Source organism: Anser anser (assembly GCF_964211835.1).
Source record: "Anser anser genome assembly, chromosome: 1".
Classification (NCBI taxonomy): domain Eukaryota; kingdom Metazoa; phylum Chordata; class Aves; order Anseriformes; family Anatidae; genus Anser; species Anser anser.
This window is the reverse complement of record NC_139720.1, coordinates 198,804,862-198,819,747: the sequence shown is the minus strand read 5'-3', so window position 1 is coordinate 198,819,747 and position 14,886 is coordinate 198,804,862. Positions and strand designations below refer to the sequence as shown.

Below are 14,886 nucleotides of genomic sequence, written 5' to 3'. Positions count from 1 at the left end.
GATTCTGCAAATTTGCTTTGTCATCTTCCACCATTTGGAGATAGAATGCATTTTGGTAAAATTAAGTAGTACTATTGATGGAGCTATTTTGTAATAGGTTATGCCTTTTGAAACAAATCTGTCAAATTAAATATAACAGGGTAGCATTGGTATTTTACATTTGTACCTCTGGACTGTACCTAAGGGATATATGTGCTAAGGAGCATGTGCTGTTCTGGGAGAAAAAATACCCCTTTTTCAGAGTTAGCTTGGTTTTCCCATAGCACATATGAAATCAAGTTAAATTTACCCAGACATCGCTGTAAATAGCTATTACAGATTAAAGGAATAAAATTATTTTATATAATGTCAAAATTCATACATATCCTTCTTCTAATAGAAGAAAAAATCTGTAATCAGTAGAAGACAGTTTCTCTATTACCTCTGGTGCTGGTTTTCCTAGTTGTGTTGAATCTGACCAAAGAAAGAATGGACAGCAGCATATACTAGAAATAATAAAAGCAGTATGAATAATTTAATGAGTTGACACAGATTCATTAAAAAGTTACCAAAACCTCATACAGATCATAGTCTACTGTTGGAAATCACATTTAAGGAAATGTGCATTTATAAGAAAAAACATAGTCTATCTTAAACCTGTCACACTATTGTTAAGATGGCTATAATTCCAGTAGTTTTAGTGAAAAGAACTCTGAAGGCTAATCCAAGCTGGTGATTTTCATGCATGCAAACATTTGGATTAGGAAGTGGGTTTTGTTTTCAGGTAAACCTGATTTCTGCTCTAGTTGTCAGTAATGATCACCAGCTACAGGCTTTCAATAAAAAACACAAGACATATTTGTTTATAATATTTATTAACCATTTCTAGTTATGTCTTACAAGAGAAACTTTACTCAGATACAGCATACTGATGAAAATGACAAAGCAACCACAGTTAGAGTGAAATTTCACACTGATCCTGAATCCCAGCCAAATAAAACAATTATAGAATGAAAGGTCAGAAAACATCTTGTGTAATACTGCCATTACTGCAGGACCTTTTCACTGTGGAAAGTGACTTTTGTATCTTTTCCTTCTCTTTCTTCCCACAGTACTTTACATTCATGGAATCTGAGATCATGTTGATTTTTTTGTTCTTTAAAACTCTTAATTTATCACTGTCATCAGTCATTCCACATTTAACTAGATAACAGGTGTATATTTTTTTAATTTTAAAGTGGAAAAAAAAAATCTTCTGGAATTGATGAGGCAGCACAGAGCAAGTTCACCAAGCTCCCTGCATGTACTATTTCGGCAAAAAGAAGTTGTCAAAACTATTTCAGTGTTCTTGAATCCTACTTACTGGTGTAGTTGATCGCATTCCATTAACACATTATTCTTTTAAGTGTTAGCACTTAAATTAGAGTATGTGTAATGTGTGCAAAGAAACTGGAGTTAGAAACAGCCTAAAAATTAGAAATATGACATTAACAAAAGCTACATTTTGATTTAAACTTTTGCAGAAAGTGAGACTACATACTACAACTAGAGATTTCAGTATGGCTTCTGTTTATTTTTGTTTAGCAATATGATATGTTGGCAAAACTTAGGCAGCCTAGAGTGAGTCTCACTGTTCTTGTACTTTCTGCTCTCTCCCATCCTTCTAACTGCTTAGCCCTCCAAATTTGTCTGGCTTCTGGATCTCATAGAAACATAGAATGGTTTGGGTAGGAAGGAACCCTCAAATATCATCTCTTCCAGCACCCCTGCCATGGGCAGGGTTGCTTTCCACTAGATCAGGTTTCCCAAAGTTTCATCCAACCCCACAACTCCTCTGGACAACCTGTTTCAGTTCCTCACCACCCTCATTGTAAAAAACTTCTCCCTTAGGTCTAATGTAAATTTATCCTCTTTTAGTTTAAAAACTTTACCCCTTGTCCTGTCCTTACAGGCCCTGTTAAAAAAATCTCTCTCCATCTTTCTTATGAGCATTATTATCTATTGAAAGGCTGCAGTATGGTCTCCCCGGAGCCATCTCTTTTCCAGGTGAAACAACCCCAGCTCTCTTAGCCTTTCTTCACAGTCCTCTGATGATGTTTGTGGTCATCCTCTGGACTCACTGTAACAGATCCATGTCTTTTTTGTACTGAGGTACCCATTGCTGGAAACAGTGCTTCAGGTGGGGAGTCCCACAAGAGTGGAGTGTGAGAAACACCTCCCTCAATCTACTGACTACTCTCTTGATTTAGCCCAGGATATGATTGGCTTTCTGGGCTACAAATGCATGTTGCCATCTCATATCCAATTTTTCATACACCAGAATGTTGAAGTGGTCTGCAGGGTAATTCTCAATTCATTCATCACCTATACTATACTGATAACAGGGATTGCCCTGACCCAGGCGAAGGACCTTACATTTGGCCTCGTTTAACTTCCTGAGGTTGACAAGGGCCCATTTGTCAGGCCTGTCATATCCCTGTAGATGGCATCCCTTCCTTCTAGCATATCACTAGTTTGGTAACTCATCTTGGTATCCTCTGCAAGCTTGCTGATCTTACTATCTAGATCATTAATGAAGATATTAAATAGTATTGTTCCCAGTATGTACCCTCGAGGGACATCATTCATTACAGATGGACTCGAAGCATCTTGCCCTCCATTCCTCTGCATCCCTCTGACTGGAAGCTGTTCCTGCCTCACCACGTCTCCAACAGACTGCTTCTGCTTCTTCTGGCCTCTTTTTGCACTCACCCTAATGATATAAAGCCTGATACCAAACTAATCAGGTCAGAAGAACCTAGTTAACTCAAACTTACTAGGAACTGTAGTATGTGTTGTCTCACAAGTTGGCATGTACTTCCAATTAAAATAAATAAATAAATAAACTCATAGTACAATTTTGAAAGAAATAATGGTTATTTTGCTCTCCTCTGCCTTGATAATCTGTAATTTGGCATGGTGGTAAATAAATTACATGTAATGGGTGATAATACTTGTGTGTGTGTGTGTTTTTGTTTATAAATTTATATATGCATACTACTTTTTGTTTTTTCTTGTGTGCCTGCCAACACACAAGGAGGAATAATGCTTATTTGCCTTAGCTTGTTTGCTGGGTGCTAGATCTGGCAGAACCCTAGAAAGATGTTCCTCTCCTACGAGCAAGATCATGTGAGAGATTTTTATGGAAGGAGGTGAAGATAGCAGAGCATAAGAGACGGTAAAGAAGGAGAGCAGGGTGGCAGATTTATGATAGGGTCAGGAGCCTAGCTGCTTTTATTCTCAGTGTGTCATTGAACTGGGAAATATAATATTGAAAACAAAAAGAAAATTTATAAAAAAGTATGTTTATATAGAAAATGCAGAGTTGTGTGTCTGTACCACTCACTTTCCAAGCTGGCAACAGGAACTTGGAAGTTGCATTAAATGCCTGTCTAGCTAGAAATTAGAATTATTAGTGTGATTATTTCATTTCTAATTACTAATCTCTGTTTCAGTGCTAATGAAACAGAGCTCTCAGATATACAGCTCTCAAATTGTTTAGTTTACACAGGAAACCTTCCTGTCTATTTATTGAATGTTTCATAATTTTCCCAATGAAATGACATAATAATTACTTGAATGTTCTCAGACTAGAATGGCTGATATACTCAGGATCATTATCTAAGAAACTGTCTTATACCATCAACAAGTAGATTACATAGTTTAAGAGGTCTTCAGGAACTACAGTTTCATTACTGACATGCATATGTTAAACAGTATACTTAACAATCCAGTAAAATTTCAGTCACAGAGTGTTTATAAGATTTGCCGAAAAAATACTGACACAAAGTATTCCCAAATCCATGTCCTTTGCCATAGGGTAAATAGCACAGAGCTAAAATACCATGCTGAAAATAGAAAAGTGCCTGTATCTGCAGAAAATACTCAGGGAGCACTACATTTATTATAGATGTGATTGCAATCATGTTTCCTTTGGAAATCTTATTAAGGTTTATTATGCTGTGTTGTAAAGTTTGGACCAAAAGCAGGTCTGCATTCTTTTATTAAAAAGTAAAATTCCTTCCAGTGTACATTTTTTCTGTGTTCATGTGCATTGTGGAAGAATGTCTTTCCAAGAGCAATCATCACTTTTTGTGTGAAAAATCTGTGGATATGGATCCTCTAGAACAGAATACATACATCTCTGATAGAAATATATAATAGTTAACTTTTTTTTTTTTTTAAACATACACGGGAATTGTTCTGTGAAACCATACTTTTTAACATAACATTTTCCTTCTGATTCCTTATGTGTCTCGGGTAGATTATAAATCGTTTGCTCAGGAACCAAAATCTTCAGTACTACCCATTATTTTTAGACATTGAAATTTTAAATGTAGATGAAAAGGAAATAAAAAAGGAAGTTGCAGAAGCAAAAAAGGAGTTAGCTTTCACATATGCATCTTTGTGAAAGATTTCTGCAAACATGTACTGTCAGACTTTTTAGCTAACCCATGTGATTTGCAGAGTATTGTTTAAAGGAGGAACATATTTAGATACAGCTAGTAGTTCTGCACTGCATATACGAAGTAATGTGTGGCAGTGAAGGAAAGACGATGGACTGGCAGACACTTCTGTACTGGTGACTTAGGTTCATAGAAATAGAATTAAAAATATTGAAAATGCATATTACCTTTTTTTTTTTATATATATATTGTTTTGAAACTACAGGGGAATTTATTTTCTCTCTTAAAGCTCTATGCTGCTACCCATTTCAGTCTAGAATGTGAGTCCTTCTTGCAATCCGGAGTGTCTTTGACAAACCTTTCAGAGATAAAAATTCTTGATTTGTCTTTAAATTTTTAACATGCCAAATTAAAAAAAAAAAAAAGAGAGAGAGAGAGAGAGATTTTCTTATTCCATTCTTGTTCCATATATCGTATACTGGATAACTGAAATATTATTTTGATAAATGATAGATTTTTACCTTTATTCAGTCAGTGTTCACTTCTTATTTGTTTGTGAGGTTTGTTTGTTTGTTTTTTTCAGAATATTCAGAAGCTGTTCCTGGCCTCCCCACTTCATATGCTGCTATTCTCAGAATCAAATCTGGTAGTTCATCTTTAGCCTCATTTAACTCAAAGAACAGACCACGATTAAGCAGTCCTTCATTAGGAAGTGTATCTTCACCGGGCTGGAGAGGAGCTGCACAACATTATCACTCCCCAACAAACCTTTACCACTTTTCAGAGGCCTTCAAACATGATGGTAAGTCTAGTTTCCTTCTCTGATTCTTCGAAAAGCCCATGCTTATATTTGGCCAACACAATTTTTCAAAACAGTATGTTTCTTATCAGTTTACTTCAGTGTTTCTCAAACATAATTTTGAATTTTATTAAACAAAGTAGAAATAGGCATCTTTCCCTTGAGATTCTTTGGATTAGCCTTAAAGTAATCGATTAAAATATTTCTTAAAGATTGCTGTACAGAACTGTTTTATACAATTTTTGCTACATGAAAGTAGCAAGCTAGTGATTTGAAATTCCATTACAGCACAATTTGATCTGTGCAACTAATATCTGTATATTTGAGAAGCAAAGTAATAAAATGTCAGTCCCTCTTTTATATATATATAATATATATATATATATATATATATTCCCTTTGGAATTTTTCTAATTTAATCAAGAATGATAGTAACAAATTAATGATGAATAGTAAATCTTATAAAATTACTTTTTCTCTAAATTGTCTGCTTTGTGTAGTCAACTCTGTTATATATATTTATGCATAGCTACACTTATGGTACAATATGGTTTCATTTACTTTTAAATATAATAATTCAAACTAATAATGTGTATTTTCTCATATTTGGTTACATTTAAAGAACCTGTATTTCTTTAGCATTTCTTTAATTATATTTATCTGAATTATGTAAGAAGAAAAAAAAAAAAAGATGAGAGAGAGAGACAGAGAGAAAAGGAGAGAGTGAAGAAAGAAGGAGAGGGAAAGGGTGAGATACGTAGAGGCTAGAGGATATTTAAACAGTAGGCTAAGAAAGTAACAGAAAAAAGACCCATGAATAATACCTCACAGATCAACAACATTCGTGAAGTATAATGATTGTGCTTACAGGATTACACCTTCATTCAATAGGAGCTGTATTTATTTATTTATTTATTTTCTGAAAAGTACCTTGCATGCATTGAAAGATAATGGTATATGCTTTCGTTTTTTTTCTGTGAACAGAAGTGGCTTATGTATAAACATGAACATGTTCCCTAAATTAAGCTTTATCTAGCAGACAAACAACTTGAATTAAGCAACCAGATAAATTTTGTTTCATAGCATTTCTGTTGCTGGTGCAGTTTTTTACACTTGTCTGTTTTCTGCAATATTGTTTGTAAGCACTGACTACACTAAACTCAGTTATTGTCCATTCACCAGACATTGATGAAACCTCCCAGGCAACCTAGTATGTGCAGGTGAAAAACAAAGTTCAAAATTAGAAGCAGAGTGTACTATCCTGGTCTTCGACATCATGCGTGTCTAGAGCCCAAAGCAATAGGAATTGGTAGCTGCAAGGCAAAAAAAAAAAAAAAAAAAGAGACTTTAGAAATAATATAATACAATCTGGAACTATAAAGCATTTTCTCCCTGACAGACCCTGATTTTTCCATTGTTTTCCTCTGGAAAACAGCTTACTATGTTTAAATTTGATATGAATTTTGACTGTTACACTTGAATCCTTTGACAAAGCTGAGAAGAATGTATGCTTATCACTTTCTAAGAAAATAAGAGATGGGCTAGAGACCCTTAGGGTGCGTTCTACCACCTAAATCCTTGGCATTTCCAGGAGATATACTGAGATTGTGCCTGGTATCGGTCAGCAATCATGACTCTTCTCAAAATACAGAGACCACATTCTCACTCTGCAGTTTAGCTTCTTCTATTTTGCAGCAGAAAGTGAAGAACCACTAACTGGAGTCAAAATTTAAAAAGGGTCATAACTCATAAGCCCCAATGAACAGAGCACTTCACTCAGAAGAGGGGAACTTGAACTCTTTCTTTCAAGGACTGCATAAAACAGTCCTAGGAGAGTTACTCCATCACTTACAGGCCTTTGTATATCCAGCTGGGTAAAAGCAGACAGTTGCACGGACAGGTAAATGTGAAGCACCTGAGTAATATTTTAAGAGCCCTTGATTATCTGAAGCACCTCCATGGCACAGACACAGGTATGAATTAGGACAATAGTCTTTTTTAAGACAATAAGCAGGAGTGAGGATCCTGTGTACGAGACTGGGCTCTGTAGGATATTCTGCATCATCCTAGAGGGTGAGAACATCTCTACTCAGGCAGCTGAATCCAATTTTTTCTAAACCTCTCTTAGTTCACGATATGGAATATTTTCTAATTACTTATGTCTGAGATAAATATTAAATATTTAGAAACCAGAAATAAATTTACTGTCTCAATTACCTGGCTTTCCATTGACTTGAACTAAGTAAAATAAATTTATTGAGTTCAGTTTGGTTTTGAGGCTTATTTATTATTTTAAAGCTCTTGAAGAAAAAATATTTTAGTTGTTTTCCTAATAACTTTAGTTTTTCCTATTTCCTTTAGTTATTTTCCTACTTTTATGTGACAATTGATAAAGTTAGGTGGTAGTGTTTACTAGCCAGGGCATTCTAAATAAGGGAATGGTACAGCTCATGTGTAGTCATAAGGGGCCTGCTACAAGTGACAGAACGTTAATAATGGGGTGGGAGGGACATATTTTATGTTATTACAATTGAGAACTTGCATAATTCAAACATCTCTTATATGGTTTACACTCAGGAGCCAGATTTGCCATAAGAAAAGACAAAATACTCTTATTAGCAGCCTAAGTATAGGGGTTCTCAAGGAACTTAATTGATTTCCCAGCAGACATGTTCAGAGGCCTGACATGGCTTCTAATAAAGCTCTTCTTATACTGAGTTTATGCTATTTAATTTGCACTCGCAGTATATCAGTACGGTTTTCTTGATATCACAAATTAAAAGAACTCTCCAGTAGTTCACTGCTGAATTTAAACTATATAGAATTACTTAGCGTAAACATGCAGTTAAGGCAATACAGTCCTCTTCAAGCTATGTATCAATGTGTAAAGTCATGACTAAAGAATGTGCACAGAAAGTGTGAATTATTCATGAAATACTCAAAAGTATTGAAAAAAGAATCATAAAAAGATTGGAAAAAAAGAATCATAAAATTGCAAACTCATATTTTCTTACAGTTCCTAAAACTTTTGGAAATGCAACAGTAAAAATTAGAACTTAACTTTGAATAAAGTTCTATCTATGGTTTGATATCTTTTACAAGAAAAGAAAAAGCAGGGTCTACTTCACTACAGAAAATGTTTGAATCAATGAACTTCAAGATGTGTAAGATGAGAGTCAAACTTTTGTTGAATTTGAGTTCCTTGTTCCACACCATCTGCTAGGTACTCTCAAAATAGTTAAGATACAAAAAAAAAAAAAAAAAAGGTAGTTTTTGTAAAAGTTTGTGTGGGGAACAGAAAAGCTTCCCTTGAGAAATTAAAATAGTAAATTGAGATATACCAATGAAACATAGAATCATAGAATAATTTTGATTAGAAGAGACCTTAAAGCACATCTAATTCCAACCCCCCTGCCATGGGTAGGGACACTACCTGCTAGACCAAGTTGCTCAAAGCCCCATCTAGCCTGGCCTTGAACACTTCCAGGGATGGGGCATCCACAGTTTCTTAAGGCAACTTGTTCTAGTGCCTCACCACTCTCAGAGTAAATAATTTATTCTTTATACCTAGTCTAAATCTACTCTTTTTTAGTTAAAAATATTACCCCTTGTCCTATCTTTACACTCCCTGACAAAGAGTCCCTCTCCTGCTTTCCTGTAGAACCCCTTTAGGTACTGGAAGGCCGCTGTAAGGTCTCCTTCTCCAGGCTGAACATCACCAACTCCCTCAGCCTGTCTTCACAGAAGAGGTGCTCCAATCCCTTGATTCATCTTCATGGCCCTACTCTGGACTCGTTCTAACACATCCACGTCCTTCTTGTGGTGGGGGCCCCAGAGCTGAACACAGTACTCCAGGTGGGGTCTCACAAGAGCAGAGCAAAGGGGAAAAATCACTTCCGTCAACCTGCTGGCACACTTCTTTTGATGCAACCCAGGATACAGTTGGCTTTCTGGGCTGCAAGTGTGCATTGTTGGTTCACGTTGAGCTTCTCATCTACCAACAACCCCAGGTCCTTCTCCTCAGGGCTGCTTTCAATCCATTCTCCACTCAGCCTGTAGTTGTGCTTGGGATTGCCTTGGCCAAGATGCAGGACCTTGTACTTGGCCTTGTTGAACGTTGCTGACAATATGGAAAAGCCCCAACAATTATTACAGTTGCTCACCACCCACTGACTGATGCCCATCCCATCCCCGAGCAGCAGCCCACACACACCCTGGCCAGTCACCCCATATAATTGTTCAGCATGACGTCATATGGTATGGGACTTCCCTTTGGCCAGTTTGGGACAGTTGTCCTGTTTCTGTCTCTTCCCAGCTCCTTGTGCACCCCCAACCTCATTGCTGGCAGGGCAATATGAGAAGCGGAAAAGGTCTTGGGATAATCTAAACATCAGCTAAACAACAATAATCTAAACAACAGCTAAAACATTAGCATTATTCTCATACTAAATAAAAAACATAGCACTAGGAAGCTACTAGGAAGAAAATTAACTATCCCAGCTGAAACCAGGACGAAGGCCCAGCCCTCATCAGCTTGGGAAAAAAGGGCTGTTACTCAAGTACAGTGGGAAGGACAAACCCCATAACTCAAGCCCATGGGGAAAATGGCTGACACAAGGAGTCCACTATCATTCTTGTCTGTGAGGACAGCCTCTTAACCAGGACTGTTCATCCTGAGGCCCTTTGCCCCATCCCAGGGCCAGGGCAGAGGGAAGTGGAATTCAACATGAGGTTGCAGACAAATAAATGGATTGTCTAAACACTGGGGAGTAATTTAGGTGTTTAACACACTTTAAAAAAAAAACTAATATCATGTGGATATACATGAAACTGACAGATATGACACTGGACCTGGAAAAAAAAATGCATGCCTCTAGATCAACCACACCCCGGCACCACATATGGCACTAAATACTCATTTTAATTCCAGTTGTAATATCAAGAAGTCCACTGGCACCACCAACAGACAGATAACTCACCCCTGTTGCACAGAGTAGGGCTCATCTGTCAGGGCTGGGCTGTACAGCATCACTTCAGGGGTTGTGAGGAGCCTCACCCGACCTGAACCTACACCAGAATAGAGCGGGGCTGACACAAACATGGCACTCCGCTGGTCTGCTCTGCCCAGCAGTTTTGCCCAAGACAGTAGCTTGTAAGCAATCTCCCTGTCTTGACCCGTGAGTTTTACATCCTATTTCTCCCATCTTGCTGAGGAGGGGCAGTGAGTGGCTGGTGGCTTGCAGCTGGCAGAGGTCGACCCACCATAATATGTAATGTACTACAGTAATGCTGTTTGAAGAGTATGTACTGTAAATATAAGTTTTTGTTGTTTTTGTTTGTTGTTGTTGTTGTTTTAGCTTATGAACTGTTTAATGCTTATAATTCTGTAAAAATTTGAACAAATATATAAGCCTGCTTGCTTCTGTAAAGTAGTTCATATGTATAAATGTGCTCAAACAGACTTTATAATCAGGCACTTTTTTTCTATTTTTGCTCAACAATCATGCATGTTTACTACTATCTAAAAATCTAGCCATCACCTTGGTTACTCATGGGACTAGCCTAAGGTCTCAGAAAACATACTACTACAACTGTTCACGATAACACTGCGGTTAGACGCAGAGATGCACTTTTCAAGGAAGATTCTAAACAGAAAAAAAAAAAAAAAAGAAAAAAAGAAAAAAAAAAGTGATGCAGTTTATTAGACCTGGGACTAACAACCAGCATTTATTAACCCTGATGTTGGCTTTCTTGAGCATAATTGAGCAGTCCTTCAGTCTATTTTGTAAAAGCACACATGAACAATTTCTGTGAATATTAATCAATCTGCAATTATGCTGTAGGCAGAGGAAATTGTATTTAGGTTTTTAATGGTGATTAAATGTGTTTAATATGTGATGCAATACTAAAAGAGAAATTAAGATACTCCCAGTTGTAATCAGGTGAAATTCATCTGGTAATCCACTTCGAACCAGAATCCTCAAGCAGATTGCAGTTAAGCTCTCCTAGGTATTTGCTGTTGTTATTAATGCATCTATAACTTGGAATTCCTGAATAAGTGAACGTTCTCAAACAACACGCCAAGATAAGCAATTAAACCAAAGTTAGTTAAAAGTAAGGTTTTAACCCATGTGTACTTTCCAATTGTAAAACTTCATTGCCATCTACTCAAAAATCCCCAGTCCTTAAAAACAGTGATAGATGAGATTCATCTGTTCCTGAGAAATCCCACACTGATCACTAAATATGTTTTCTCCAAGCACCTCAGGTTTTAGTCCACGTATTATTCTCTCAGAGACAAATGTCTGCCTCAGAAATTATTAATATAATGGGTGAAGAAGATATTCAAAAATTGAAATGAAATACTATTCAAGAATTGAAAATTGAAAATGAAAATGTTGAGAACTGCTAATAAGTAATTTTTATTTAAAATAAAAGTTTATCAGTTAGTAGGATGGCAAAACACAGCCAGAATTCTATTACACTTTTTCCCGAAAATTCAGAATTTTATCCTGCAACATAAGTCTCTAAGTCTGGAGTATGAGTGGTGCCATGCACACACTTTTTTTTTTTTTAATTATTATTATTTATTATTAAAAGAATGGATTAACTATATAAATTTAGATGTGAATATTTACATTGCTTGTATTCAGAGATTTAAGGCTGTGAAGCCACCAGTCTGTATACCTGAGTCTCACCCCACCATGAAACTGAAACATCAGCAGTGTGCACTGGCTTCTGGGAATTATTAAGTCCCACAATTTCAATGTAACTTTAAACTCCTTACACAAAAATCAGAATACAGTTAGCCTCAAGTGGTGTTTTAGTCAATTTTGGATAAGTCATGGATTTTCCATCATCTTCAATGGGGATTTTAAATATTGGCTAAAATATGTGCCCATCATTGAAACAAATACTGAAGCCTTCACAAGGCTTCATTTTATCTGATCTTTTATTATCATTATGTATAAGAAGATTAAAACTTTTCTTTTTAATTATGTCATGCAGTATTTTAATTTCATATATATATGTATATTTGAAAATATTTCAATGAAATGTTTATATCTGCAATATGTTCCCTTCATTTCTTTTGAAATAGGAGGTATAGAACTGGCATTGCTAGTGACACTAGCACCTAACTAGCATTGCATCATTTACTTTCTAGGAATCCTAGACTGTAACAAAATATTTTATCTACAGTGTCACTCCTAGGGAGAAGGTAAAACCACTAGTGCTCATCAATACTTCCAAATCATACATCTCTTAATCTGCGCAGGATAACGCCTAAATCTAAAAGCATTATTTAGTTTTGCATTTATTAATCAATTCTTGCTGTTGCTAAACTCTAGTTTGATGAATGCTCTGATTAGTTATAAACAGATTCTTTCTTTTGCAATATGAGAAGTAGATAACTCAATTATAAGACGCAATCCATACAATACATTGTATCCATAAAATGACAGATAAAACTCTGTTCCCCTATGTTTCATTGCAGCTAGTATGACAAAATGACTATCCCCTCACCCATCCAAATCCATAGGTTCGTGCTCTAAATTTGATGTGTATTATGAGACTAAATGATTCAAGAGTTTGGAGCAAGGCTAAGGTGATTAAAATTCCACAGTTTTCTATTGCATAGTGAGCATTTGAGTTTTTCACACTTACGTGTTCACAAATGGTGTACCTGCAACCTTTTACTTTTCTGAAGGTTACACTTCCCTTTGCACATTATGAATGAGTTGGAGTCATAGACATATTGTTTGGGTCTATATAGCTTTTCTTACCAGAAATGTTAATTCATATGAAGATATACATATATGCCAAAATTAGAGAAGACAGTGGAAGAAAATGAAATGTCAGATTTTCATATACATTATTTAATAGTAGCAACCAGTTGCTGCTATTAATTTTAAAAGCATTCTTTTTCTTAGCAAATCTTTGACATAAAGAGGAAATGTGCTTCAGTTCTTTGTGATATGAGCTTCTGCAAGCATTAAGATAATTTTTTGTTTACCTTACTTCCTATAAACGGAGTTAATTCCTCTAGCATTCTTAATTCTCTTAACCTGCTCATTAGGCTTCAGGCCAAAATATGTCTGTTGCTAAAGCTATTTTAATGCACTGCCTTAGATGCACACCTTAAATCATACTACTTCATTGTTACATTAATATTTCTTTCTTATATATATATATTACTTTTCTTTTAACTATTGCTTTTTAACAGAGCATCTGAGGTAATGTGATTTGAATGTCTAGATGACAAAGATAGCTTTTTCATACTATCATCTAACTTTATAAATCATAGAATCATAGAATATCCCGAGTTGGAAGGGACCCAGAAGGATCATCAAGTCCAACTCCTGGCACCACACAGGTCTACCCAAAATTTTAGACCATGTGACTAAGTGCACAGTCCAAACACTTCTTAAATTCAGACAGGCTTGGTGCAGTGACTACTTCACTGGGGAGCCTGTTCCAGTGCGCAATTACCCTCTCGGTGAAGAACCTCTTCCTGATGTCTAGCCCAAACTTCCTCTGCCTCAGCTTGACACCATTCCCGTGGGTCCTATCACTGGTGATTAAGGAGAATAGGTCGGCACCTGCCCCTCCACTCCCTCTTGCGAGGAAGTTGTAGACTGCAATGAGGTCCCCCCTCAGCCTCCTCTTCTCCAGGCTGAGCCGGCCAAGTGACCTCAGCCGCTCCTCATATGTCTTCCCCTCTAGGCCCTTCACCATCTTCGTCGCCCTCCTCTGGACACTCTCCAACAGTTTAATGTCCTTTTTGTACTGTGATGCCCAGAACTGCACACAGTACTTGAGGTGAGGCCACACCAGCGCAGAGTAGAGCGGGACAATCCCTACCCTCGACCGACTAGCGATGCCATGCTTGATGCACCCCAGGATACGGTTGGCCCTCCTGGCTGCCAGGGCACACTGCTGGCTCATATTCAACTTGCTGTCAACCACAACCCCCAGATCCCTCTCTGCGGGGCTGCTCTCCAGTGTCTCGTTGCCCAGTCTGTACATATAGCCAGGGTTGCCCCATCCCGGGTGCAGGACCCAGCACTTACTTTTGTTAAACTTCATGCAGTTGGTGATTGCCCAGCTCTCCAATCTGTCCAGATCTCTCTGCGAGGCCTTTCCACCCTCAGCTGAGTCTACAATTCCTCCAAGTTTGGTGTCATCGGCAAATTTGCTCAAAACACCTTCTAGTCCTATGGTATAACACATTAATATTTATTCATATTTTCAAAACTTTCGCACTTCTATTTCCACAGAAAGTGTCGATTATGGGCCTGTTTTTGTACAAGAGCCAGATGATGTGATTTTTCCTACTGATTCTGAAGAGAAGAAAGTGTCTCTGAATTGTCAAGCTCATGGAAATCCTATGCCCACATACAGGTACATGTTTTAGAAGTCTTTGTATTTTTAAGAATATTTGGTCATAACAATATAACAGAAACACATTTGTGACCAAATAGCATTCCTGATTGAATGATTTTTCTGATTCTAAATAAGCAAGAAAGATAAATGGTAGTGAGTAAAGGCAAAGCAATCTGTGACCTTTCAAATTATGTTCTCTATGTATTGTATCTATCCATGTGAAGGGACTCCTTTTGCCTTGTTTTCTCACACATGTCTGTAACAACTGACATGATCAAA

At 36.9% G+C, this 14,886-nt stretch overlaps 1 protein-coding gene across 4 annotated transcripts in view; it reads left to right on the top strand.

Annotated features, from left to right (window-relative positions):
• The window catches only part of CNTN5 (contactin 5), a 677,796-nt gene that overhangs the window by 402,366 nt on the left and 260,544 nt on the right, over window positions 1-14,886 (top strand). For all 4 annotated transcript variants that reach the window (XM_083820927.1, XM_083820925.1, XM_083820928.1 and 1 more), the window contains 2 exons: window positions 5,008-5,226; window positions 14,502-14,625. In XM_083820927.1, coding sequence (XP_083677053.1) covers window positions 5,008-5,226; window positions 14,502-14,625 — 343 coding nt within the window. The remainder of the gene's footprint in view (window positions 1-5,007; window positions 5,227-14,501; window positions 14,626-14,886) is intronic.